Source organism: Podarcis cretensis (assembly GCF_951804945.1).
Source record: "Podarcis cretensis genome assembly, chromosome: Z".
Classification (NCBI taxonomy): Eukaryota; Metazoa; Chordata; class Lepidosauria; order Squamata; family Lacertidae; genus Podarcis; species Podarcis cretensis.
In genome coordinates, this window is record NC_137184.1 from 13,440,318 (window position 1) to 13,468,300 (window position 27,983).

At 45.1% G+C, this 27,983-nt stretch overlaps 1 protein-coding gene across 1 annotated transcript; it reads left to right on the top strand.

The window, feature by feature from the left end:
• The first annotated feature begins 630 nt into the window (after nucleotides 1-630).
• On the top strand, nucleotides 631-27,933 carry PLPP7 (phospholipid phosphatase 7 (inactive)). The gene is made up of 2 exons (XM_079962582.1): nucleotides 631-1,263; nucleotides 26,125-27,933. Exons 1-2 carry the CDS (start codon nucleotides 813-815, stop codon nucleotides 26,487-26,489), a joined length of 816 nt encoding a protein of 271 aa, XP_079818708.1. The 5' UTR covers nucleotides 631-812; the 3' UTR covers nucleotides 26,490-27,933.
• Nucleotides 27,934-27,983: the final 50 nt, after the last annotated feature.

The following is a 27,983-nucleotide window of genomic DNA, read 5'->3' on the forward strand; positions in this document are numbered from 1 at the left end:
CACATTAGGAGAAAGTGCGTAAAAAATTAATCTATTAGTTAAAATAATACACAAAAGCGCATTATGTTAGAATTTTAATTTTTTTTAAAAAGGGTACATTCATCAAAACTGCATACTAAAATGTGTTTATAATGATATATTTGCACTAAAATGCTGGTGAATTTTCAAAAGGGTTTGTTTTCCCCAAGAGATTCACAAATTACTTCAGAAATATGGAGAACTGGATGTAAGATTATTATTAAGATTGAAAGAAAGAGAAGCTGAGAGAACCTAAATTGACAGAGCCGTCCATCCCTCTCCCCACCCCCTAATTCCCCCCAAAATTGTACCATGGTGACACTAATTGCAAGATAACTGCAGCAAACAGGCAGAGGGAAGCGAGGGAACTACATTACCCATCCTCCTTTGAGGCCCTCAGAAACAAGCAATTGGAAGATTTAAATAGACCAAGCCAGAAGCAACCAAACCTTTTGACTGGTCAAATTGCCCTCCTTTGATGCCTGCCTATTGGCTGCTTGGGCATTGATCAGGTGCCAGACTGGCTGCTGTTACTGTCATTTATCTCTTTCTTCTCTGCCCCTCCTCCTCCAAGCTTGGTGGGCCTGCAAAGTAAACAGCCATGTGCATTGAGCATTCCTATCTCTATATTTAACAGCTGCCCGTCTTACCAGGCTCATGACTTTTGAGGGAGTGGGGTAGGGGCTGCTCAGGTCTTGGGGAGGGGTGAAAAAAAGAAAGAAGAAGTCTGAGGATTCTCTCCCTTTTTCTTTTCCCCCTCCTCTTTAAATTTCTTTTTTAGAGAGACCTGCACCATGCCGGCATCTCAAAGTCGGGCCAGGGCGAGAGACAGGAACAATGTCTTGAACAGGGCTGAGTTCATGTCTCTGAACCAGCCCTTGAAAGGTGCCCAGGAACCCAGGAGCGCTGGCCGAAGGCAGAACAGCCAGCCCGGCCCCACTCCTGCCCCAAACGAAGGTGCCAAGGAGCGGAGGCAATCTCAGCAGCTGCCTGAGGAAGACTGCATGCAGCTGAACCCTTCCTTCAAAGGCATCGCCTACAATTCCCTCCTGGCCATCGACATCTCTCTCTCAAAGAGGCTTGGGGTGTGCGCCAGAAATGCCTCGTCCTGGGGCAATGCCCGCTCCATGATCAACCTCATCGGGATCACCGGGCATGGGATCCCTTGGATCGGCGGCACGCTGATCTGTCTGGTGAAGAGCAGCACCCTAGCAGGCCAGGAGGTCCTCATGAACCTACTTTTGGGTGAGTCCCTTTGCACCTTCCCCCTTCTTCCTTTCCTTTCGAGGCCTATCTCCAGTGGTACCCGGTGCCCAGTGCCCAGTGGAAATGGTGGGGCGGAAGGCAGGGAGCCCAAACAGTAGGTAGAGTCACAGCCCATGACAGGCAGAGCCAACTAATTCTGGTTTGGTCCCCATCCTCCACCCCACTGCTGAGTTCAACAAAGGCAGCCCTGAGACTACAGAGGGACAAGGTGACAGTCAGCGCTGCCACCACCCTTGGACTGGTTGTGTGTAAGAAGACGGGCAGGAGGGGGCTTGCTGAGGGCAGGCTGAGGTTGGTGGGGCAGTGCCCCATTTGCCCTGATGGACTAGCCTGCGCTGCCCATCGCCTCGCCATGTGGCTTAGGTGGCTTTCTTCCTACCCTCACCTACCGTTCTTTACCGTTCTTAGCTTTTGCTTTCTTGAGCATCTCTTGAAGTCATGGAATAGGGAAGATGGCTTTGGATGAAGACCAACATATTGTCTTAAGGTGTGGTGTAGTGGTTATTTGTAAGTCTGCACCTTTGGAGGCCCATGTGCAGAGCAACAAGTGTCTGGTTTAGCCTCCTTCCATTTCTCTTAAAAGAATATCAGCGTTGGTCTTTGCCCTTTCATGGTGACAGCAGAACAAAAGTAAAATGACGTTCTGACATATATTCTTATTTGTTTGTTTTTTGTGTTGTTGTTGTTTGGCATTGCATATATATCTCACCAGGACGCGGGTGGCACTGTGAGTTAAACCACAGAGCCTAGGACTTGTCGATCAGAAGGTCGGCGGTTCGAATCCCCGCGACGGGGTGAGCTCCTGTTTCTCGGTCCCTGCTCCTGCCAACCTAGCAGTTTGAAAGCATCTCAAAGTGCAAGTAGATAAATAGGTACCGCTCTGGCGGGAAGGTAAACGGCGTTTCCGTGTGCTGCTTTGGTTTGCCAGAAGCAGCTTAGTCATCTGGCCATATGACCCGGAAGCTGTAGGCCGGCTCCCTCAGCCAATAAAGCGAGATGAGCGCCGCAACCCCAGAGTCGGCCACGACTGGACCTAATGGTCAGGGGTATCTTTACCTTTACCTTATATATCTCACCATTTTCCTCAGAGCCCAAGGTGGTGTACATTGTCCCCCTCCCATCATTTAATCTGCACAACAACCCTGTGAGGTGGACTAGGCTGAGAGGCAGTGACTGGCCCAAGGTGAACTTCATGGCTACATGGAGATTTGAACCCTGGTCTCCAAGTCTGGCACTCTAACCACTACACCACACTGTCTGAAAAGCCTAGAAAGACAGATTCTGTCAGGCTGAACCCACAACCCAATAGGTTATGCCAAGTCGCCACTCATAATCTTGCCAAGTTCTTCTCAGACTCGTCCTCCGGCCACTATGTTCTTCCTCTTCATTCTCAGATCTCAATTCTGCAATATGGGTATGAATGATTATACTCAATGCTAGTATAAGCACATAATTTGCATATGTTCCTAACTTTGGGGAAGGGGTCTAGCTCCAGAGGATTTGCATCGCATGAAGTCCAGGTTCAATCCTGACATCTCCAGGTTGATACGATGATCTGAAAACCTCAAAAGATGCTGCCAGTCAGGACAATACAGTAGTACCTCGGGTTACGAACGCTTCGGGTTACGCGTTTTCAGGTTGCGGACCACGGGAAACCCGAAAGTACCGGAAAGGGTTGCTTCCAGGTTTCGCTGCTTGCACATGCGCAGGAGCACTAAATCGTGCTTCGTGCATGCGCAGAAGTGCCAAATCACGTCATGTGCATGCGCAGATGCAGCGCTGCAGGTTATGAACGCTGCAGGCTGCAGACGTGCCTCTGTCATGGATTACATAGAGGGAACCCCAAGGCTGCAGAATATTTATGGCGGGACACTAAGGGGAGGAAAAAAATACCCCTCTCAAAATAACTGAATAAGGACTGAGTATACTCAGTAGCCACAGAATGCTGACCAACTATGAAAAAGATTGAGAGTTAGAATGGAATGGAGAGCCACAGAAATGAGTATGGCTGGCTGGTACCTTGAATTGGAACCCTCTCCTCTGCAACATTTTGTTGTACCCGACAAGTTTCCATTCTTCAGTGGCTGCCCGGGGTGCTAAAACTCCATGGTAAGTGTACCTGATATGCATGTCAAAGGTCCTACGCTCAATTCTGAGGGCCTCCAGCTAAAACAAGGAAGTGATAGATGATAAAGACCAACCTTACTGTTAACCACATGTGGGTTTTTACTCTAGCTCCACCCTTCCTGGTTTCCATGGCTTTAGATGTCATATATTACACCATCCGTGTGTTTCATGAGATAATTGAAACATCTTAGACCAGCCTTTCCCTAAGCTGATTATCCCCCAGCCATTTCAGACTACAGCTCCCATCAGTCCCAGGCTCCACCTCTGAGCCATAGGCTCCTCCCCTTTAGTCTCAAGAGTCTGAGCCACAAAAGGCCTAGCAAGCCCATCTCAGTTATCCTTTAAATAGGGTAAACCATACAGAGGTTAAAGGGAGTTCAGGGATTATCATACCGTTAGGCATCTGGCTTCCCATCTGGGCATCTGGTTGGCCACTGTGAGAAGAGGATCATAGAATCATAGAATCATAGAGTTGGAAGAGACCACAAGGGCCATCGAGTCCAACCCCCTGCCAAGCAGGAAACACCATCAGAGCACTCCTAACATATGGTTGTCAAGCCTCTGCTTAAAGACCTCCAAAGAAGGAGACTCCACCACACTCCTTGGCAGCAAATTCCACTGTCGAACAGCTCTTACTGTCAGGAAGTTCTTCCTAATGTTTAGGTGGAATCTTTTTTCTTGTAGTTTGGAACCATTGCTCCGTGTCCGCTTCTCTGGAGCAGCAGAAAACAACCTTTCTCCCTCCTCTATGTGACATCCTTTTATATATTTGAACATGGCTATCATATCACCCCTTAACTTCCTCTTCTCCAGGCTAAACATGCCCAGCTCCCTTAGCCGTTCCTCATAAGGCATCGTTTCCAAGCCTTTGACCATTTTGGTTGCCCTCCTCTGGACACGTTCCAGTTTGTCAGTGTCCTTCTTGAACTGTGGTGCCCAGAACTGGACACAGTACTCCAGGTGAGGTCTGACCAGAGCAGAATACAGTGGCACTATTACTTCCCTTGATCTAGATGCAATACTCCTATTGATGCAGCCCAGAATTGCATTGGCTTTTTTAGCTGCCGCGTCACACTGTTGGCTCATGTCAAGTTTGTGGTCAACCAAGACTCCTAGATCCTTTTCACATGTACTGCTCTCAAGCCAGGTGTCACCCATCTTGTATTTGTGCCTCTCATTTTTTTTTGCCCAAGTGCAATACTTTACATTTCTCCCTATTAAAATTCATCTTGTTTGTTTTGGCCCAGTTCTCTAATCTGTCAAGGTCGTTTTGAAGTGTGATCCTGTCCTCTGGGGTGTTAGCCACCCCTCCCAGTTTGGTGTCATCTGCAAATTTGATCAGGATGCCCTTGAGTCCATCATCCAAGTCGTTGATAAAGATGTTGAATAAGACCGGGCCCGAGACAGAACCCTGTGGCACCCCACTAGTCACTCTTCTCCAGGATGAAGAGGAACCATTGATGAGCACCCTTTGGGTTCGGTCAGTCAGCCAGTTACAAATCCACTGAGTGGTAGCATAGTCAAGACCGCATTTTACCAGCTTCTTTACAAGAATATCATGGGGCACCTTGTCAAATGCCTTGCTGAAATCAAGGTAGGCTACATCCACTGCGTTCCCTTCATCTACCAGGCTTGTAATTCTGTCAAAAAACGAGATCAGGTTAGTCTGACACGACTTATTTTTCAGAAATCCATGCTGACTAATAGGATGTTGGTTCCAATGGGCCTTTGACCTGTTCTAGCAGCCAGGCTCTTATTATGTTAGTATAATAGTGTGTGAAAACGTGTTGTTGTTGGGTTGTATACAACTAAGTTCTGATCAGAGTAGACCCATTCAAATTAATGGAACTAAGGCATGCCTATTATTTTCAATGGGTTTCAAATGAGTAGGACTAGCGCTGGCTATAACCTATTATTATTATTATTATTATTATTATTATTATTATTATTATTATTATTTGTGGGTGTGTGTGAAGGTGCTCACCAATACACCACCACCTTTTCTTTTGCTACTCATGGCAGCCATTTTGGATGGGCACCCACAGCACTTTTAACAAAAGTACCAGCACCTCATTTCTAACCATAAAAAAAAAATCAATCTTCCTCCTTCTCTCTTACTTCTTCATCTTTGACCTTTCTTAGCACGCTTCAGTGATGTCTTGAAATATCTCCAGATGGGTCATTCCACGTCAGCTCAATGCAGTCAAGCCACCCACCATCTCGGATTTTGATGAAACTTGGTGTACACCCTTCCCTTATGCAATCAAAAGTTTCTGATGGTAAAAATTATTGTAAAGATTTTTTTTTAGATTGATTTCATGATATAGCTAATTTTCATAGTTTTAAATACCCCCAAACTGAAAAACAAGTCTGCACTTTTTGGAGGAAAACCCTGTAATAACCAATATTATTTTAGATTTTAAGAGGAACAACTTTGTTTCATTAATTTTTTCTTTTACACCTATGGATTGTAGGAAAGTTGTACCCAGTAGCCATTTCCCCCCCATGATGTCCAAAAAATGTAAAATTTTGTTACAAGACATAAGAGACCCATAAATTTTATTCTATGTTGAGAAACAGCATGTCTTTGCAATAATTTTCACCATCAGAAACTTTTGATTGCATCGTGCCCTAACGCTGAAAATTTAGGTTTTCTAAACCTAGTTTTTCTACCAAAAAAGCTATATACATTTTTTAAAGCATTTATAAAATCTTTTGCATGCTGGTGTATTTTTTCCTGAAATATTCATCATGTTATTGATCTCTGTGTAAAATTTCAGAGAGATCTGATCATTGCTTATGGAGGAAAAAAATAAAATGCACACAAGGCCGAGGATCTCAAGAGGGACAGAAACACAGATTTCACGAAACTTTGAAGTGCTATAAAATTAAAACCGTTTGAGACAGAGGAAAAAAATTAAGGGGGTTTCTTTCAACCATAAGGGAAGGGTGTACACAAAGTTTCATCAAACTCCGAGACGGTGGGTGGCGAAACCCTTGTTTTTTTGCGTTGATTTGATGTGGAATGACCCAGATATTTTTTGCCATAAGCCACCTCCTCCACCCTTTGGTCCTTTTACTGTACTATCTCTGAAGCCCACTGAGGGCAGCTTCTGAATTTCGACAGTGAGGGTGGGAAGGGGAGGTGTTCTTGGTGGCCACCTCTCCATTTTGAGAAGCTCCCCACCACCATCATTGCACATGTGTAAGGTAAAAGGACCCCTGGGTGGTTAAGTCCAGACTATGGGGTGTGGCGTTCATCTTGCTTTCAGGCCAAGGGAGCCGGCATTTGTCCACAGACAGCTTTCTGGGTCATGTGGTCAGCATGACTAAACTGCTTCTTCACAACGGGACGCGGTAACAAGTGTCAGAGTGCACAGAAACGCTGTTTACCTTCCTGCCGCAGCAGTACCTGTTTAGCTACTTGCACTGGCATGCTTTCAAACGGCTAGGTTGGCAGGAGCTAGGACCAGTGGCGTAGCTCACCACTTGAGTGCCCAGTGCAGTGCGCGTATCCTGCAGCTGAGGATGGAGCGAGCCACCCATGGGGGTGGGGCGAGCCAAGGCAGGGCATGTTGCATGGAGCCTCTCGCTGTAGGACGGCTGAGGCAGTGGGCAGACGCAAGCCCTGCACTGCTCGAAAAAGCAGCGCAGAGCTTGCAGGCAGTCCGCTTGCCGCCTCCACCTCAGGAGAGACGTGTGGCTCAGGCACACTGCAGGCCCTGTGGTGTGGCACCCAGTGCCCCCACCTCACCTAGCTACCAGTGGCGTAGGAAGGGTGGGTGGTGGGTGCAGGAGTTTTAAAAAAAAATGGTTGTGAGCCCTAATTTTATTTTATTTTAAAAACACATATTTTTGCCATTTTGTCACCCCCTCAGTGATGATACCTGGGGCGGCTTACACCTACCACACACCCCTTCCTACACCACTGGGTGGGACAAAGCAATGGAAGCTCACTCCATCACACATATTTGAACCTCCAACCTTCTGACCAGCAGGCCCAAGAAGCTCAGTGGTTTACACCACAGCGCCACCCGCGTCCCTGCATGTGTAGACCCAGCATCAAACCTTGAAATGGCTGGGCATCTGCCGAATGACCACACCCCAGGAAGAGGTGTGGCAAGAGCCACATAGACCTGCTGCACTGAGGTCTCTTTTACAAGAGTCCTGCAAAACCACGAGACAACACAGCACATTTGCCAAGTCTCAGAATTTTGGAAGCCCTGTTGAAACTATTCTAGCTGTGGTTAGTGTGCATTAGTGTAGCTAAGGGCGTGTGGGAAGGGTGGTCCACACTGGGCGGTAGGCTTACCCAGATGGCCCAAAGCTCAACATGGGACGCGGGTGGCACGCAGCCTGCACGCCCGCCAGCCACTGCCTCCACTTGGCTGTGACTGCCTTCCAGTGGGTCCAGTACTGCCAGAAAAAAGCAACACAGGGTGTGGCGCCAGGAGGGCAGCCAGGAGGGATGCGGTTGGTGTGCGCTGGCCTGCAGGTTTCCCTCCCCAGTCCCAGTTGCCTGGGCAGAGGTGGCAGCAGCACCCTGATACCTGCTGGGCTGTGCTTGGTGGATGGGCATTGCCAAGATGGAGCAAGACGAGGTGCTGCCAGGCCCCATGAGTGCCCGGGATGGTCCAGGGCTTGGCTCGCTCACCCCTCCTCCATGGACGGATCATCTCACCCCCTTGGGCAGTGCGTGCGTGCGTGCCCCCACGAGCACCCAAATGGGTTGCTACATTGCTATTAGTGTGGTGGACCAGAGGGAAGGGCTGCAGCTCAGTGACAGAGCATCCCATGTTCAATCCCTAACTTCTCATGTTCAGAATATTGAGGACTGGACTCTTGGTTTATTTTTAAATGAAGGACAATAGCTCAGTGTTGGGGCATCTGCTTTGCATACAGAATGGTCCCAGGTTCAATCCCTGCCATCACCAAGTTGGAACATCCATTGTCAGTCAGTGTAGACCAGGAGTAACCAACATGTTATATTCCAGGCATTATGGACTACAACTACCATCAATCCTAGCCAACATAGCTAATGTTCAGGGGTGGGAGGGAATTGTATTCCAAAACGCACAGAGAGTACGTTGGCTACTGTCCAGTGTGGACAGCCTTGCACTAGATGGGTCAATGATCTGACTTAGAATCAGTTCCTACATTCTTAAAGCTCACTGGATAATCCTGGGCTGATCACTATCTCTCAGCCTAACCTACCTCACATAAGGTGGCCTGTTTTGCATTGTCAAAAAATGAGAATTAGCATCACTAAAAAACAGAGGGCAAAGGGGGGTGCCAATTTGCTTCAAATCTGCACATGGTAATTTATATGTGTAGGTGCAAATCTAACAGCCCTCCAAAATAGAGGAGGGCAATGGCTGTCTCTAACCTCACAGGGTTGCTGTGAGAATGACCTTTGCCATGCAGCCCTCACCTGGGCTGCTGCCACCGCCCTCAAATTCTTAGGGCGGCATAACTACCCTCTGCTGATCTTAACCTCCAGGGAGGGTATGTAGGGTTGGTCTCCCAGATATTTGAGGCCTCAGTTGTTTAGGGCTTCAAGCACTAACTAAGCACCTTCACTTGAGCCTGAAAATAATCTGGCAACCAGTGCAGCTGTTTTAAGAGATCTAAATGGAAGACCAGGCAGTAACCTAGCCGCTGCATTTTGGTCCAATTGACCTTTCCAAGTTGTCTTCAGGTAAAGAAATTATAGATATCCTCTTGGGCTGGATCTCAGAGTTAAGTTGGCAAAGGAAGGAATGAGGGGGGTGAGTGCATTCTGGTTGCTGTTGTGGGCTTGTCTCAAAAAACAGCACACCCACCAGCTTTTATCATGGCACTTTCATAATTATTGTTGTTGTTGTTACTATTTAATCAGTATGTGACGTAGTGCCAAAGCGGGCTTCTAAATGCTTTACAAAGTATAAAAGCTTATAACACAAAGATTAAAATATAAATACTGTACTTGTAATTGAAATACACAATGAAACAATCCTGTTAAAATAAACAAGCATAATTATAGACATAATGAAACTATCCCATTAAAACAACACAGCATGTCAAATGGGAGGCTCAAGTTCTGATATCCAGAGAATGCCCCTGTAAATAGGTGCATCTTCAAAGCCAGCTGAATGCCAATAGTGAGAGGGCTTCTTGTATTTCAGTGGGGAGTGTGTTCTGCAGCACAATGGAAAAGCCAACAGCAGAAAAACCTGCTGTTGTGTTTCCATAAGCTAATAACTACCAGGCCTTGGCGAAACTAACCAGCTTCCAATTACTGTATAGTATGCAGAGCCTAGGGACGCAGGTGGCGCTGTGGGTTAAAGCCTCAGCGCCTAGGACTTGCCGATCGAAAGGTCGGCGGTTCGAATCCCTGCGGCGGGGTGCGCTCCCGCTGCTCGGTCCCAGCGCCTGCCAACCTAGCAGTTCGAAAGCACCTCCGGGTGCAAGTAGATAAATAGGGACCGCTTACCAGCGGGAAGGTAAACGGCGTTTCCGTGTGCGGCTCTGGCTCGCCAGAGCAGCGATGTCACGCTGGCCACGTGACCCGGAAGTGTCTCCGGACAGCGCTGGCCCCTGGCCTCTTAAGTGAGATGGGCGCACAACCCCAGAGTCTGTCAAGACTGGCCCGTACGGGCAGGGGTACCTTTACCTTTACCTTACCTTTATGCAGAGCCTAAAAGGTGTAGCATGGCTTGGGATGCTAGGCCTGACCCTTGACGCCAAAAGGCTGCCATTGCAATAGGTTTACCCTGATCTTTGGGGCCTCTCTGGTTCTTCTGATGGTAAATTGTTTTAGCTCATTTCAATATTGTGTTTTTATATTGCTATGAAAGGCAGGTAAGGAATTCAATAATAAAAACATAACAAGCATGATGTAGTTCATGATGTTGCAGATTCCTCCCTGCATTGCGGGCATTTGAACCTGCGCCGATTAGCCTAGCCACCCAACTGCCTGTCATCAGATGCCAGGATGGGTCATAGGATCCAATGCACAACCATTGCACAACTTCTTCTTTTTAAAATGTATTTTTATTAAAGATTTCTTGGTTTACAAAAGTATGTGCAATGTCTCTTTTTTCCAAGTTGCATTTTCTACAGATCAGTTTCATTTGTTGAGACATTAGTGTTATGTTAGGAAAAATAGAGGGAAAGAGGTGGAGGGGGAATAGTGAGTGGGGTTGGGGTTGGGTGGTGATGTTTCTATTTTACTTAATGTATGTGTGGGGTTTTGTGTCTGTGTTGCTTGTGCAGGTTCTCTTCGCTATTCGCTTGTGTTCCTTTGGTTGTGAGAGAGGTTGGGGTTGGTCTAGGGTGTGGTTGTTTGTTTGTGATTGGCTGTGGTGAAGTTTGTTTTCATGTGTGAGTGGGGTGGGTTAGCCATATGGATTTGTATGCTCTTGGTGGATTATTGTCGTTGTTTTGTTGGGTTGTGTATGTGATAAAGGGGAGCCATACTGGGGTGAAAGCGTCTTCTTCTATTTGTCCCTGTGTCAGTTTCAGTTTATTGGTTAATTTTTCTAGTAAGGCTGTTTCCCATACTATTTGGTACCATTGGTCCATGCTTACTCCTGACAGGTCTCTCCAGTGTCTGGTTATGGTGTTTCTGGCTGCTGAGAGTAGGGTGCACAACCCACTCTGAAGCTTTGACAGAGCAAAATGGATCCATTCGCTGACTCCAAAACACCCTAGAGCTGTTTCTGTGATTATAGCTTCAGAGTTAGGTCATGACATCATTCCACAAATGTGAAACATTGCATCAAAACTAACCCTGTATAAGTTTCAAAATCCAGGCCTTTCAACCTTATTATGCACATGGGGGGGGGGCTGTTATTCTGGTGCTTTGCCGCTTGCTTGTTGTCGTGGCAATATGGCCCAATATGACCTGCAATGCAACCTGATACAGAAGGTTTTGTGTAGCCACCTCCTTGCACCAGACAAGTGACTCTGACCTGGTTTGAACTCGCTTTGCAGGGAGAAATTTATTGTTTTGTGTCCATTGCATTGCAGGCAAATTGGATGCTGAATTTCCAGGATTCAGGTGTGCCTGTATTCAGGGGGGCTAGGTTACATGGCCTGTGACGGGATCTGGTGGGACACTGTTGCTTTGGGAAATGAAAAGACAGATTGTTTTAGCTTGTCCACTTTTGGATTTTGACACACCAGGCAAAATTTCTGATGCAGTCACTGGGCTGAGAGCCAACCTCTGGCTCAGCCTTTGCAGCCAGGCTGTTGAAAAAAGGATGGGATTAGAGAATGGCTGGAGATAGTGTGTTCTCCCCACTCTCTCTCTTTCTCTCTTATATATCCTCTGTTCTAGGGGGGAATGTCAATCAACCCAATCTGAGTTGGAAGCCCCATTAACAGAAGATACGAGCATGTTCTCTTTCTTTCTCATCTCCCCTATGTTGGTGGAGTGGTAGTCAACCTAATCTAAGGAGGCTAACCTACTGACCATTAGTTTAGTAGGTAGCCCAACACAAGTTTCATTGGCTGCGTTAAAACATAACAAGCCAGACTTGCTTATTGCTGCTCCAAGCCACAGTCACTAGCTAACCTTAACCCGTGATTTGTTGTCGGCTTGCTGACTGCAAGAAACAACTAACCACACTCCCTAGGTCAGATGTTACAGCAAGCCATTGTTTCTTGGTTTATTAATTCCACCAGCAGCAAAATCTCAGGTAAAAAAACCACAGGGCTTTAACTAACTAAATTCTACTCAAAGTAAGCCCATTGAAATTAATAGGCCTAAGTTAATCATGATAATACATTTCAATAGGACTATGGGATAAGATGTTGGATAAAACCCATAAGTTCAAAAAATAGGCACAGTGCAGTATGATCCAGTGTGGTGTAGTGGTTAGAGACTAGAGCCTGGGAACGAACAGGGTTTGAATCCCCACTTTGCCATGAAGCTCACTGGGTTACCTTGGGCCAGTCCCTGCCGCTGATGCTAACCTACCTCACAGGGTTTTTGTGGGGATCAAATGAGGAGGAGGAGACCCATGTATGAAAGGTGGAATATAAAAGCAGTGAATGAATGATAAATAAATAAATTTGCCTGCTAGAGTGGTGCTTGTTATGGCGATAACATTCTGCTCAGAGTTAGACCCATCAATGAATCTGTCAGTAATTGCCATTATTTTCAATGGGGCTACTGTTAATAGAATGAGGATTGTATACAGCCCGTAGTTTCTAGGTTACTTTTTATACACTGAAAAGTAGAAGAGATTTGTGCTACCTGTGTCTTCATGACTTTACCAGCCATTGCAGCATTTGCCACCCTCATTTCAGAACAGTAACAACCAACACATTTCAGGAAAAGGCCGATGAGAGGCAAGGGTAATGAATGGTCTAGAATAAATGTGAGTGATGCACATCTAGCATTAAACTGTTCCACGCATCTTTATGACTGCATTTCAACAGCAATTTCCATAACACTTTTATTTTATGTGTGCCTAAGCATGTGTGCTCTCTGTTGGCAGTTGGGACACTGTACATAAAAACTCAATAATTCTCAAGTATCAGAAATCAATTTCAGAATAATTATTTCACACAGCTCTCTTCCTCTATGGTGATAACATAAATTCTTCTGCAGTAAGATGTTGGTGAATATACTGTGTGATATTACACACAGAATTATGGAAGGGAGCTTCTGAGATGGTCAGTGATGTGCATTCATGTTTCATCCTTGGCCCCTTCATTGTTAGATTTATAAACGCAAGCAGGAAGATGTGCTTAATACCAGGCAACACTACACACACACACACACACACACACACACACACACACACACACACTTTCTGGGCTTCGCTTGACCTGCTGTGATCTCGGTAGGTGTGCAGTGATGTGGGATAAATTCCAAATGTTGTGCAGGCTGAAGAAGAGGCAGGCAGGGGCTGAGAGAGGGAATGCTTCCTCTTCTTCTCCTGGAATATGACGTCCCAACTCCTCACAGCCTCGGGATGTGAATGAGAGTATCTATTGCCATCAAAGATCACACCATGAACCTCACTCTTTTCTGTTCTCCTTGGAAGCTGCAGTAAACACCTCGCCCCAAGTCCAGGAGATGATGCAGGCTGCTTACATTCTCTCTCTCTCTCTCTCTCTCTCTCTCTCTCTCTCTCTCTCTCTCCTGTCTCATCTGATGTATTAAATGCACTGACAAAGAGCAAACTGTGTCTGACTAGGACTGTCTTTGTATAAATAGGAGGAGCTCCTATTTTACTGCCACTGTAACTTGCACTTAGGGAGGGATGAATCTGTCAATTTCAGTTTGTCATTTTTTTCCAGTCTTAAATACAGTTAATAGAGTTCTTTAGGCTGCATTTTCTGATTTTTAAACATATATTTTAAGAAATCCCCATGAAAATTCATCACCATTCTTGTGCAAGTTTTATCAATTAATCACATGTTTGCAGGCAAATATATGCATTTTTGCAAGCAATTTCCTCAGTGTAATGCACTTCTTAAAAAGCTACTTGCGCTGATATATGCATTTTGATGCACATTTCCCACTAATGTGTGCATTTTTGTACACACTGCTTGGGTGGAGAACTGCACCACTAAATTCAGAGAGGTGCAAATTTCAAAGGGCAGCCATGTTTCACTTCACACATTGGTTGGCAAAGTGTGAATTAAGTCATTTCTCATTAAAATGCAAACAAAATAAAATCTCTCCACTATCCCTACTTGTAGCATAATAATGTTTAATCACCACCACTGCCATCATTCAAGACTCACAATTCACAACTTTGCTTGTGTCTTCTATTTGCAATTCTTTCTCTCACTCGCATCCAACCATTTGCACTGTTTTGCACATCCACTGTTTCACATGGACACTGTTCACTCAACAGCTTAAGAGCTGACTTGTCATCCTATTGTTTCCTTTCCGTATCTGCTCTTTCTGTCTCCTTGGCATTTTGTGTGTCCCTATGTTGAAAATAACTTTTGAGCAGGTGGAGTGTTTGCAGACATTCCATAGCAGGCTAAGGCACTGGCTAGAGGGTTTGGTTCAATCAGCTGAAGCCAGAGATCTTGTAAGGTACAGCTGGTACAGCATCTACTTTGCATGCACAAGATCCCAGATTCAGTCCTAGCATCTCTGGATAGAACTGAGAGTGTCACCTGCCTGAAACCTTGGAGAGCAGCCAGTGTAGCAATACTGAGCTAGATAGAACAAGTGGTCTCACTTAGTATAAGACAGCTTCCTAGATTGGTGTTATTGTTGTTATTACTACAGGCAGCAACCATTTTGCATGGGGTTTCCAGTCCTGGGGGACGTGGGTGGCACTGTGGTCTAAACCACTGAGCCTTGGGCCTGCCGATCAGAAGGTCAGCGGTTCGAATCCCCGCAGCGGGGTGAGCTTCCATTGCTCAGTCCCAGCTCCTGCCAACCTAGCAGTTCAAAAGCATGCCAAAAAAAAAAAGGGCAAGTAGATTAATAGGTACCGCTCCGGCGGGAAGGTAAACAGCATTTCTGTGTGCTGCTCTGGTGTCAGTGTTCCGTTACGCCAGAAGCGGCTTAGTCATGCTGGCCACATGACCCAGAAAAACTGTCTGTGGGGTGGACAAACGCCGGCTCCCTTGGCCTGTAAAGCGAGATGAGCGCCTCAATCCCAGAGTCATTCCCGACTGGACTTAACTGTCAGGGGTCCCTTTACCTTTCTTCCATTCCTAGACTTCGCATACATCAGCAGAGCACAAATAACACCCGCCCCCATTCTACCCTTTTCCGGGTCCAAAAGGAACCCAACGGTCAGCAGTCGTGTGTCAGCTGGACATGTGCAAAACGGTCGCTGTCTGTAATTTTGTTTCTCCTGTCAAGGCTAACTTGATTATTGTTTTGCTTTGGCTTTTAGGAAATATGCAAACCAATTTTGGGGGTGGGAAAGGGAAATCTGTGTGTTCTGTTCTTTACTTTAATAACTGATAGGTAGGTGCCTCTGCAAACATAGTCTTGCCCTAAACTGCTTGGGACCAGGTTGTGTGAAGAACTACCTGCACCACTCTGAGCCTGCCTGGCCTTTAAGACTGGCCACTGGTAAGATCCATCAGGCAGGGACGTTTCAGTGGTCGTTCTGTTTTTGTGGAACTCCTTCCATGGGAAACATGCTTGGCTTCCTCACTGACTGATTTTACATGGACTGCACTTCTGATTTTGTGTTGTGAACCTCTGAAGAACCTGAAAGGCGGTTTTAACATTTCTGAAATAAATTATTATCCTTAACCACCTTGCTGCTTTATCACAAGAGGTTGCCTAGTGACCACTATAGGCCTACTAGCCTGTCCCCCCAAGTGACTGGAATTTTGAGGCCTAGCAACCATTGTAGGTCCATCAACTGGTGTATCAAATGGCTGAAATACTGAGGTCATACCAGTTGCCTAGTGACTACTATAGACCCACCAGCCTGTCCTCCAACCCAAAGTATCAAGGTGGTCGTAGCATCATAGCAGTGTAGAATTGTAGAGTTGGAAGGGACCCCAAGAGTCAACTGGGCCAACCCCTTGCAATCCAGGAATCTGTAATGCAATAGATGGTGAAAATATGTGTCAAAAACTAGATCCTGGACCAATGACCATTTAGTGCAGTGGCTCATAGAGTCTGGTAGTGAGAGCTGTGAGGCAGGTGAAGAAGTGACTGGTTAAGATTTAACTTCAGCTGTGAATTCAGGAAATTTTAGGCCAGGGCTGGAAAACCTTTAGCCCTCCACATGTTGCTGGACCACAGTTCTCATAATCTCTAACCATTGGTTGTGCTGGCTGGTGCTGATGGGAATTGGAATCCAACAACACCTGGAGAGCCACAGATTCCCCAGATCTGCTTTATGCCCCATTTGCAAAATTGATCTACCATAGGGGTCCCTTTACCTGCTTTATGCCCCATTTGCAAAACACAGATCTACCATAGGGGTCCCTTTACCTTTTTACCATGCAGGGTTGTCATAAAAGTGACAGATCATTGTATGCAAAGCACTTTGAATGCTCAGAAAGCAGCGTAGAAATGCCTTCACATGGGAGGTATGTGTCATGTTCGCCAAAATCAGGGCATCAAAGGTCAGTAGTTATTTTCAGTACCGAATTACCAGAGCCAGCCTCAGCAGCTGGTACCCTTGTGCAGCTACTAGCGCCTAAGTGCCTTGGTAGGACTCGGGTGTGACACTCGGCACTCCCACCCCCATAGTGCTTTGGCCCTCCAGATGTTGCTAAACAAAAACTCATTAGCCCAGCAAGCATGGCCAGTGGTTAGGGATGAGGGAGCTGTCGTTCAGCAACATCTGGATAACTAAAGGTTCCCCATGATAGCAAAGTCATTTAAATATGGTTGAAGGAGTCCAGAAAGAAAAGTCTTGACAATACCTTACTGAGGAAATTGAGCAGCGTACAGTATATAATTTGATGAGGGGGGAAAACCAGGGGTGTTTTGTCCTTCTTACTTCAGGCTTTGAAATCACAGGGCAATGTACAAGCATAAAGAGGTAAAACTCCATTGGAACCACACAGCCAGGCAAAGCACAATGCTACCTTAATGAAGATCATGCCACTCTGCAGGGTTACTAATCAATACCCCCACCTGTCTTCCTCTTCACTAGTTGTCTTTAATATCAGCAGAATTAACCCCTTGGTGAATGATCTCTGCTGTGGGACTTCCAATGCCCCACAGGTGCTCTCAAGGGATTATTATTTGTTGGCACATTGTGGGTCATTAAAATGCTGGGTGGTTCACCCACCACCGAGTGGGATGCTGCTTCCTGCCACTACAGTTAAGCCCACCTTGGGGTACAGTGGCATGAGGGGCACACCAGATGGCACACTGCCTGTGCAGGAAGCTCCAACCCAGAGCCCGTGCTGTGAAAGATTACAGGGAACGGCTGCACCTCCACTTCCTTCCGCAGCCCCCTTTTCCATTTATATTTCCACCCTGGTGTGAAATGTGATTTGCCTTAATAGCAACCCTTCCAGGCAGAACTTAGCAGGTATGAACGATGGCACGCCAGCTGAATCCAGAACGGAGTGTGGATAAATGCTTCTGTGATTCAGCAGAGCTATTGGTGTCGTCAGCACTTAAAAGCATCTCCTGCGTGGGGGGGGGGGTTTGACTATAGTTGAAGTCCCACCTCCAGTTTGTGACCTTGGCAAGGTACCCCTGCAGGGAATGGGGGGACAGACAGAAAGGTTCCTCCCCCCACCGAGAGTGGTTTTGCAGCTGCAAGGAAGAGACTTCACCCGAGGGGGAACCCGTACGCATCTATAGCCTGCCTGGCCCTAATGCGACTTGACAGAAACATGAGCAGAGAGAAGAAAGGAAGAATGGAGAGAGGAGAATTCAGGATATTTCTTGAAAGCTGCTGAAGAACTAGGTTTTTGGGTGCGGGGCAGGGGTGTCAAGGAGAACAAGTCTAAAAAAGCTTTTTGCTTTTTTGCTGAAAGAGAGAACTGGATGCCAGGTTTAAACGCCAAAAATAAAGGTGCCCCTGGAGCTTGGGGGACCTGGTCTACACAGTGCTCCTGAAAATATTGTGGTCTCACACTCTTAAGGCTTGAAACATGCCTTGGTGCTCATGGCAGACACACAATGTCCCTTCTAAGAGCACATAATCAACACTACATAGGAGTTCATTGATGGAGGCCAGCTAAAAGGCAAATATATTGATGGAGAATAGCTAAATGGAGCTTCCATGTTCAGGCACAGTATACCTGAAGGACCAGAGGCTTTGAGTAACCATCAGAGCAGCTTAGTTCTTTCCCGCTGTACTTCTGGGGTGGGGAATTTTTTTGGCTTTGAAGGCCAGGTCCTTGTCAGCATTGGCCTTGCATTTCAAATTTGACAGGTAGATGGGATGGCCCACTTGTCAGTCACACAGTGTCATTAAGACACCATGTGATTAACAGGTGGGCCATCCCATCCGCTTCTCAAAATCCTTTTCACAGGGTCCCAAGCCTGTGTACTTCCTAGAGGCATTGAAATGGCTACGTCTGGTTTGCCACAGTGAGAACAGGATGTTGGACCAGATGGGCATCTGGCCTCATCCAGCAGGGCTTGTCCTACATTCTTGTGCTGCTGGGGAGAAAATTCTGTGCTTGGTCTGATCCAGCATGGCAGCACCTGCATAGTTACGAAAATGTCCCTTTTCTAGTGAGTTGTGCTGAATTGCTTATTCTACAACGTCAGAGCAGTTATCTAATGCAGCAGGCTTGGTTTGTTCATCAATCATTGTGCATCTCTAGGGAACTCTGCAACTACTCTCTGTCTTCCTCTGCATTCTAAAGACCTTGCTGCTGATTGCCAACTTCTTTTTTATTGGGCTATGCTCCTCTGTCTTTAATAGCAGCATGGCATGCCAGAAAATTAAGGAGACAAAGCTTTTCCTGTATAGAGAATGAAGTCTGGGAAGAGATTCCGTTGCTCAATTTGTATTTGCTGGGCAACTTTCAAAGGCAGAGGAGCAGGGCCCAGGGGGGGAAGCTGGCCACCAACCTTCTATCTATTAATGTGTAGGGCTGAAAGCAGAGCTGGGGGAAATTCAGCCCTTGGGTCCAAATGCAGCTCCATCTGCACCTCGGGACTCAACCCAGGTTACATCTCCTCAGCCACAAACCCTCTCCCGAAACCACATCCCCCACCAGATCTGCTCTGCAACCTCCTTGTTACAACTAATTCTATTTCCATGCCTGTTACTTTACAATTTATTCCTTGAATATGTAAGGAAAGATGTTGGAAGAGAGTCAACGGGAGGCTACTCTCTCAGGATGTCCCCAAACTGGCACTAATATAATAAAATGCTAAGCAGGAGATCAGCATCCCTGTGTAAGATCTCTTTCAACCTCTCACCCTCCTGATGAGCTTTGTCTCTCCAGAACAGCCGCAAAGTTGCTGCGTTTCGCAGCAATCTGGGAAGAAGCCACACTAAAGTAATTGGTTCAGAGATACAAATTGCCTTTGCTCACAAGGGCACAGTGTGCAAAAAGAATGGAGGGTCTTGGGTCAGCCAGCCATTTTACTCGTTAGTCCCAATCATCTTGGACAGGGGAGTCTAACATATCTTATACTTCTCATCTCTTCCTTGACCCCATACCTCATAATCTTTTTTGATGATTTAGCTTATGAGGCAGTTTATACCCACTCACACACTTTAGCCCCCAAATCTGTTAAATATTGTGGAAAGTTGTCTGTATGCTGTGCAATCTAGGCACCTCTTAAGATATCATAACCACATTGTCTGTGACGTATCCTGAGATCAAGGAGCAGGTTTTTTTAAAAAAAAAAATATTTATTACTTTTTAAAAAGGAAAAAGAAACAAGAGAGAGAAAAAAAGAACAAGAACAAGAAAAAATAAAACAATACAATACAATATATAAACCATACAAAACACAACCTTAACACATTATCTAACACAATGAACTAAACAAAACAAAATAAAAACAATTTAAAAACATACATTATACCTTTTCCATATTCTAACTTTCATTCCCTTATATCATCGACCTCCTCTCACCTCCCTCTTTGTATTCCACTTCCATTAATTGTTTCAGCAATTCCTTTCCATCTTTCTCCATTTTCTATCATATAAATGTCTTAACATATTTTTAATCTTATTTCCATTAAAATTAATATACTTATTTAAGCTTAACTCCTTATAGCATTTCTACTAAGGCCATAAAAATTCATTCCAACATTTTCCTGTCACTCATTAATTTTACAATATTTCTATATATAGACTTTAAATCTTCCAATCTTCTTCCACCATCTCCTCTCCCCGGTCTTGGGCTCTGGCAGACACTTCCGTCCACTCCATACAGTCCATCAACCTGGAGATCTTATGTCCGAGGCTCTTAACTCTTTTCCACGTCCCTTCTGCAGGTCTTCTTCATATTCTTTGATGCTAAAGAGCAGATCTCGAGGAAACTCCAATCCAACGACACCTCCACTCCCTCTCGACAGGTCAGCCAAATTTCCACAATTAAAGCTAGGATCCATAAAGTATTTCAGGGCATATTTCAAAATTCCTCCAACTCCAAAGGCCCCCTGAGCTCCAATCTCCTCCTGACCCAAGTCCATGTCCCAAAAGTCAGTTAATCCCTGCATAGAGGGATCTTTCCAACTTTCCTTTTCCAGTCCAGGCCAGGCTCCGATCTTCAGAGTCTGACTTTTTCTAGTTTCAGTCATAAAGGGCCTCAACTTATAGTCTTCAATTTGCCTCTGTAAGACTAAGGCTCCCCCTTGTATTGCTTTAGGTTCGACAACAGCAACTTTCTCCTTCTCCTTTTCAACAATTTGTCCTGTTAAAATAGATTCCTGTGCCAAATCCTGAATAATTTCTGTATTGGTGCTCACTTTTGGTCCCAAAATGTCAGTTTTAGTAATCATAACATCCATTTTTTTATGAAGCTGTTCCAACAAATAGTTTTATCTTGCAAAATGCAGTTACTAAGGCTTCTCCTGTCGACATTCTCGAATGTCCAAGGTCAATCCCTAGTTCCCACACTTCTTATCAAGCAGCTGGAGATTTCCCAGCTCCACTCTTGTAACAGTTTCAAAAGCTCCCTCTAGAGGGGAACAGTCTCCATTTGTATCAATCCTTTCAAAGAAAGTTCAAAAAGTAAAGTTGGTTTCAATTTTCAGTTACTTATCCTCCCTTTTAAACGCAGAGGCAGACAATGGAAACAATATATTTCTCTTATTCAACCGACTGTCAACATCCGTTCTCTTCGCTGTCAATGAACTCTCCCAAAACGTCAATCACTGTCAGTCCGTTTCCAGGTTCAGAGCAGTGGCAATTTAATTCTAATCACTCTCTCCTGCAGGATACACGGTCCAAAATTTCCCCCCTCTTCTCCTGCTTCCAAGGGGGGTCTAATAATTTCAATCGATGGAAGTTTAATCCTTTACATAAGGCTTTCCAAGACCTTAACTTGTAAGCTCTTTGCTTCAGTCTATTTACAAAAGGGGAAGGCGGACTTCCTGTTTTGAACCTTCCCGTTCAAATTGAGGTATTTAAAGATCCAATTTTCCGTACTACTCACGGGTTGTTGTTTAAAGTCCAATTGTCCACAGGAAAAAGTCAGCGCTCTCCGGCAGCAGCAATGCGGCTTCACTCCGTGAAAGAAGCAGTTGATTCAAAGCACCGCGCCGCTCACCCCACGTCGCTCCGGATCCCCAAAACAGGGTTTCCCTGCGAGTAGGGGAAGCGCAAAGGGTGCCAGCCGAATCCCAAGTTCACAGGCTTCTTCCGCCTGTGATTTCAGTGGGTCTCCGCCTTCACCGTGGTGGTTCAGATCCTACTTTTCACGGAGCAAGTTCCTCCTGATTGGAGGAGCTCCGCCATTGCCGGAGGCGCTAACCCGGAAGTCCAAGGAGCAGGTTTTTGTCTATTTTTGGATATGATTGGATGCCATCATGAATCAAGATGGTGGACTGAAACTTTCAAAACAGCACTGATCTTAACCAAATATTGCATTACAGTCCTTGAAATCAAGGAGCAGGTTTTCGTTTATATTTGGATACAAATGAACACCTTTTTGAATCAAGGTGGGTGGCCAACTGGTTTTCAAAACTAATGTTTGGTTTCTTACCATTCCCAAGCAACGCCATGGACTAGGCTACTAATACCTACGGGCATGACGTCTTGCTTAAATAATAGCCCTTTTTTCCCTACTGTGAAATGTGTGTCTATGGTCACCTCCAGGTGATCTCTTTATTGGGTATTCATCTTGATTTGTTTCCACAATGTTTGTGGGGAGGTTAGATGACACTGGCTGTTTACTGAGCATTTATTTATTTAGAGCACTTATACCCTGCTCTTCAGCCAAAAAGGCCCCCTAGAGTAGCTTACGTAAAATTAATTAAAGCAGGACAGTGCCTGATGGACCTGGGCTTTCGGTAAAGAATGAACCCTGCTTCCTATCTCTCTCCCAGTCAGGCAGAGAGCATTCATTCTAATTTGTCTGCGGGGAATTTATACTGTGTTGTGTTGTTATCCCACATATTCCAATGCATTTCCCCTTCACTTTCCTTATCACAAAAAGTCCAATCTGGGGATGGAATGCCAAGTCAACTTTAATTGCACAACTTGGACCTGCCGAAATGTGACTGACTCCCATCTGAAAATAGCAGCCGCCTGAAAGTGTGCACTCTCTCACAATCTCAATCTCTCCCTCTATCATGCATCCAGACGGCTGACTTCTATTTTTATGAAATCATTGTTCCACCGTATGCTGCATGGGGAATTACAGTTAACCTTTTGAATTTTAAGGGTGTGGGGGGTATAGGAAAGCGGAAGAAGTCTGAATTAGTTAAAGGCAAGCTTAACTAATCCTCACTTTCCAAAATAATGCACAAACTGAAGTGCAGCCACTGTTTGAAATTTGCACTTCCCCAAGTTTTGCAATGCAGTCCTCCAGCCAAGTAACACATACAAATATGGATTTACTGGGGTAAAGTGTGCATATAAATGGGTATGTTAGTGAAACTAGTCTACAAAGGTTATATTACTGAAAATTTATTTTCAAAAATGTATGTGGGTGGTTAAAATGCATACGAAAATGTGTTTATTAGGGTAAATTCACTAAAATGTGGATGAATTTTCATAAGGACTTTATTTCCCCCCTCTCCTGCAAATTAACATAGTAATATGGAGAAGTGAACTGGAAAAAAATGAGAAGCTGCGAGAAACCGAAACAAGCATGTTTGAAATTGACATATAGCTCCTTTTGTGTGTGTTCATTTTTTAGTGTTTCAGTCACACTAGTGGGCACAACACAGCTGTGTGGGTGGGAAAGAGATGGTGCATCTGAGCATGCCATTTAAAAATAGCAACACTATCATCTATCATTGTAGTCCATTCTTAAAAAATGCACAAAAGCCCTTTTTAAACTTAGGCACTGCTGTCTGATGTTATCAGTAGAGGTGTGCTCAAAGGCCTGTGCGTCGATACAGCCACCCACCTAGCATGTCATTGCACACATCAAACCCATACCTCTTAAAAAGACAGAAGAAGAGTGCCCGGGAAGCCTTCAGCCTGCCTGGTCCCCTCTAGATGTTTCAGTCTACAATTCCCATCAGCTCCAGCTGCATTAAGATGATCTACACCTGCAGAGATGGTTCTGCTTTTCTGCTCTACCACCAAGCAGCCAATTAACAATCGTATTTTACAAATGAGAAGCACTGAGACTGAGAGATTTTGCGCGCGCACACACACACACACACACGCACACCAAAATTGCTAGAAATTTTACTTGCCATTGTTAAAACTACTGGGAATCAGGAACACGTACTGATCTCCTGCAGCAAATCGCATAGGGTAGAACTCAAATCTAGCTCCTGCATACCCCCACCCATTTTTATTAGGAAAGCAGAAAGGTGCCTTGCAGCCAGCAAGTTAATCCATTGCCCCATCTAGCTCATTATCCTCTCCAACGAGTAGCATAGTTCTCCAGTGGCTTAGACAGGAGGTTTTGCCTGTCCTATCTGGAGATAGCATAGAATTCATCCTGGGACTTTCTGCGTGCAGAATATGTGTTCTGACACCAAGTTGCGTTCTGTCACCTTCAACAACTGGGGCAGGGAGGAGGAAGATTATTACCCCATGGGATTCAAAAACAACGCAGACAGTGTCTGGCCCTGGAATATCCCAGTGGCTCACAGTGACCCTGCCCTATAGCTGAAGCGATTGGGGCAGGCAGTCCAGGCAGCCGAAGCCTTGGTTGTTGGTATGTAGGCCACATAAGGAAACTTGAGCCTTTACTCACAGAGTGACGGCACCAATTGTATCTATTTCTGAAGGCCTTGTGCCCCTGACAGGCCCAATTTGCTGTTGCCGCCGAACCTTCCCAGCGATTTGGTGAAACAGGCACTCCAGCTGATTAGAAACACCAGAACGTTTATGCCCCTGAACGATGTGCAATGACACAGGCTAATTGGAGGCTGAAAGAAGAGTGCCCAAGGTTACTCTAGTGGGTCTGTGGTGAATGTGAGACTCTTTGTGTGGGCATAGGTCTCTTGAAGGCCTTAAGTATAGAGAGCCTGTGTGGAATAGGGAGCAGAGCAAGTGTTTCCAGCCTTTTGGGGCCTAGGGCTATGTTTGGAAGCTCAGGGAACTCCCCCAGGCACCACAAAATACCCATTTCACAGAAAGAGAAGCAAAGATGCTCAGAACCCCAACTTCCTCCGAAAAAACAGGAAAAACATCTACACAGTACACTCACACCCATACAAGTCAAATTCTTTCTGTTTTTTAAAAATGTGATGGGCATGGGGCTTTTGTGGGCACCAAGGACATGTCTGAGGGCACAATAGGGTCCCCAGGTGCTACACCGGGGGTCCCAAGAGCTAGAATGTCAAACTAAGACAGTGGGTGCCAGGGTTCAAATCCCCACTCAGCCATGTCACTCACTGGGCGACCTGGAGTCAGCTTCTATATTCCTCAGCCTACCTTACTTCAGCACAAACTTTAGGAATTACTGCTAAACAGACCTTTGGCAACCATCTTCCAAAGCCAAGCTACCTTTTGATTGACTGTCATTATCTTGTCATCGCTCCCCAACAATATTTGACAGGTGCATGTGTTTTCTCTCTTATATAATTCTGTTTATATCCCACTTTTCCTTCAAAGTGGGCTTTTGCCAACATGGCATGCATGATCTCCTCATCTGTTATACTTTCAACAACATTGTGATGTAAATCCAACTGAAAAATAGTGGTTGGCCCAAAGGCACCCAGTGACCTTCATGGCTGAATGGAGTTTTGAACCTGGGTCCCAGTGCTATCATGGCACTATGTAAAAACTAAGCCCTACTTACACACTCAAAAAGTAAACATTTTCATGGTGTAAGTATGCCTTTCAGATACACACACACGTTGCTTTAAATGTTTAAAGTGAACAAAATACTAATCAGAGGAGGCTGCTTGTTATTTGATGGTTACTAATGGTGGGTGAATCTCATGTTCCCACTTTTATGTTCAGTTTGCCGCATTTCTGAAGCAATCTGTGGATTACTATTTTTAAGTCACAAAAATTCACCAGCATTTTAGTAGTCATTGGTCCTAATAGACACATTTTTGTATGCAATTTTGCAAGCAATTTCCCCTAATGCAATGCATTTTCATATGTTATTTTCACTAATATATGCATTTTTATGTACAGTGCTGTTTGCTTTTTGGTCAAAGAACCACACTGCAAAAATCTGGAGAACTTCAAATTTGAAAGGATATTTGTGTTTTGGTTTACATATTATTTGAGGCAAATTACGTAGGTTTGCATTAAAATGTGAACATTTTTTGTTAGCCTTTATTTTTCAGTTTAGGGAAATGCTTGTAGCAAAGCATCACCATCTACCCCCTCACCCACCAAGAAACACTTCATGCATATACAGTGTGAATTATAGTAAAATATTAAGCAGGTTTGGATAACACTTTTGTTTTCATTATACTGTACCAGTTATGCGCCTTAACTGCCTTAACAGGTTCCCAGAGTGAACTGTGGGTAGCCAGTGGTTAAAGGGTTACGCTGTGTTTTCTCAAATGTATTTAATAAACATGTACCATACAGTTTCAAAATTGCCTTCTGTCTTCCGTGTCTCTTAGTGCATTAAAATGTGAAATGAAATGAATTTCTACCCTAATGGTTACCACTTCAGATAATTATTTTAACCTTTTGCCTCAGACAGCTCGTCTCTCTAATTCTCTGCCTTGTTTTCTCTCTCTTCTGCTCCAGCCTTATTTCTGGACATCATCATTGTGGCTGGCTTACAGAAGATGGCCAAGCGAAAGGGCCCGTATGACGTAAGCCCAGGCCTGTTGGACTACTTGACCATGGACGTCTATGCTTTTCCAGCAGGACACGCCAGCCGAGCTGCCATGGTATCCAAGTTCTTCCTCAACCATCTGGTCTTAGCTGTACCGCTCCGGATCTTAATTGTGATCTGGGCCTTCTTGGTGGGACTTTCCCGGATCATGGTTGGGCGGCACCATGTCACCGACGTCCTTTCTGGATTCGCGTTTGGCTATTTGCAGTTTAGGCTGGTGGAGGTGATGTGGATGTCTTCTAATACTTGCCAGATGTTGATCTCCATGTGGTGAAACAGCAGCAACACACTGTCCTTTCCCCCTTATTTTTACATAATGAAGACTTGAATACACTTTTTAAAAAGTGAAGGATTTCGAAAACGAAACACGGTACACAAACCTCCACATGCTGGGAATGAGTATCAACTTCCACCAGGGTGGTGAAGACCTGGTTGCATCTATTATAGCACAATGTCTTGGGATGATTTCTTGCCGGTTGTGCTGCCAAGACCCGCTGCTACATTTTGCCATGTTTTCTTGACTCCCAAGTGGATGGAAAATTAATTTGGTTGTAGGGAGAGAACACAATTACATTCTGTTGCTGTTTGTTTGTTTAGATGGCACGCTCTTGACACTGTTGGAATGCCTACCCCTTGTTGTTGAATGTGGTTGTGCATTGATTTTCTTTCGTGGAGGCCAGGAAATTTGATGTGAAGTGAATTATAAGGTTGCAATCTGGAGCTCTATGATTCAGTCCCTAAGTCATACTCAGGGTAGGCCCACTAAAATCAATTTACTTAAGGTCCTCATCTACACTAAGCATTTTAAAGAAGGACCGTGCCCGCCATGGCTTACCCCTATAAATCCTGGAAATGTAGTTTGTTATGGTGCTGAGAGTTGTTAGGAAACCTGTGTTGCCTTCATAGAACTTCAGTTCCCAGAGCTCGCTGCGAAGAGGGATGGACTGTTTAACCACCCTGGGAAATGTGGCTCTGTGAGGGGAATAGGGGTCTCCTGACAACTTGCAGCAAACCACATAATTCTTTAGGGGAAGCCATGACTTTTTAAAATGGCATGACCCTGTTTTAAATGTATGCAGCTTCATCACATCCAGCAATTTCAATGGGTCTACTCTGAGTAGGGCTAACATCAGCTATCTCTTAAAATTCCTTAAAGCAGCAAGATCTGAGGGCATTTATTTGCTCCTGTTGCTGTAATTAGCATGATTCTAATTTTTTCTGCTCAGCAGACTACAGATGGGTGACACTAGGGTGGCTACTTAACATAACACCGAAGAAAAGAGGACACAGATTCACATAAAATTTGCATGTACCACTTCATATGTATGCATGCAAATATAGTGAATATGGTTATAATTTAAATAGAAATACACAGACAGAGACTAGGTGACCTTCTTGTCTCAGGGCTAGCCATTGATGGATGGCTTCAAGGTGCTGGCCAGGATGATGGGAGTTGTAGTCCAAAACATGTGGATGGCACCAGCTTGGTGAAGAGTGAAGTAAGTTAGTGCTGAGTGAAACCATGTCTGCCTTACTTCTTGCTGCCTTGAGCAATTTAAACCTATGATCCAGAATCCCAGATTGCAACTGTCACTTTCCCACCCTCTGCTGCAGTGAACTGCAATTCTATTTGGGTTACTTGCATCCATTGTCCCTCATGCAAGCCAGGCACAGAGCCAGAAATTAACAAATAATAAAGGATATGTCAAGTTTGGCAATGGGTTTCTTCCCCCCTTAATTCAATTAAGTATTTAAAGTCTTCCAAGGA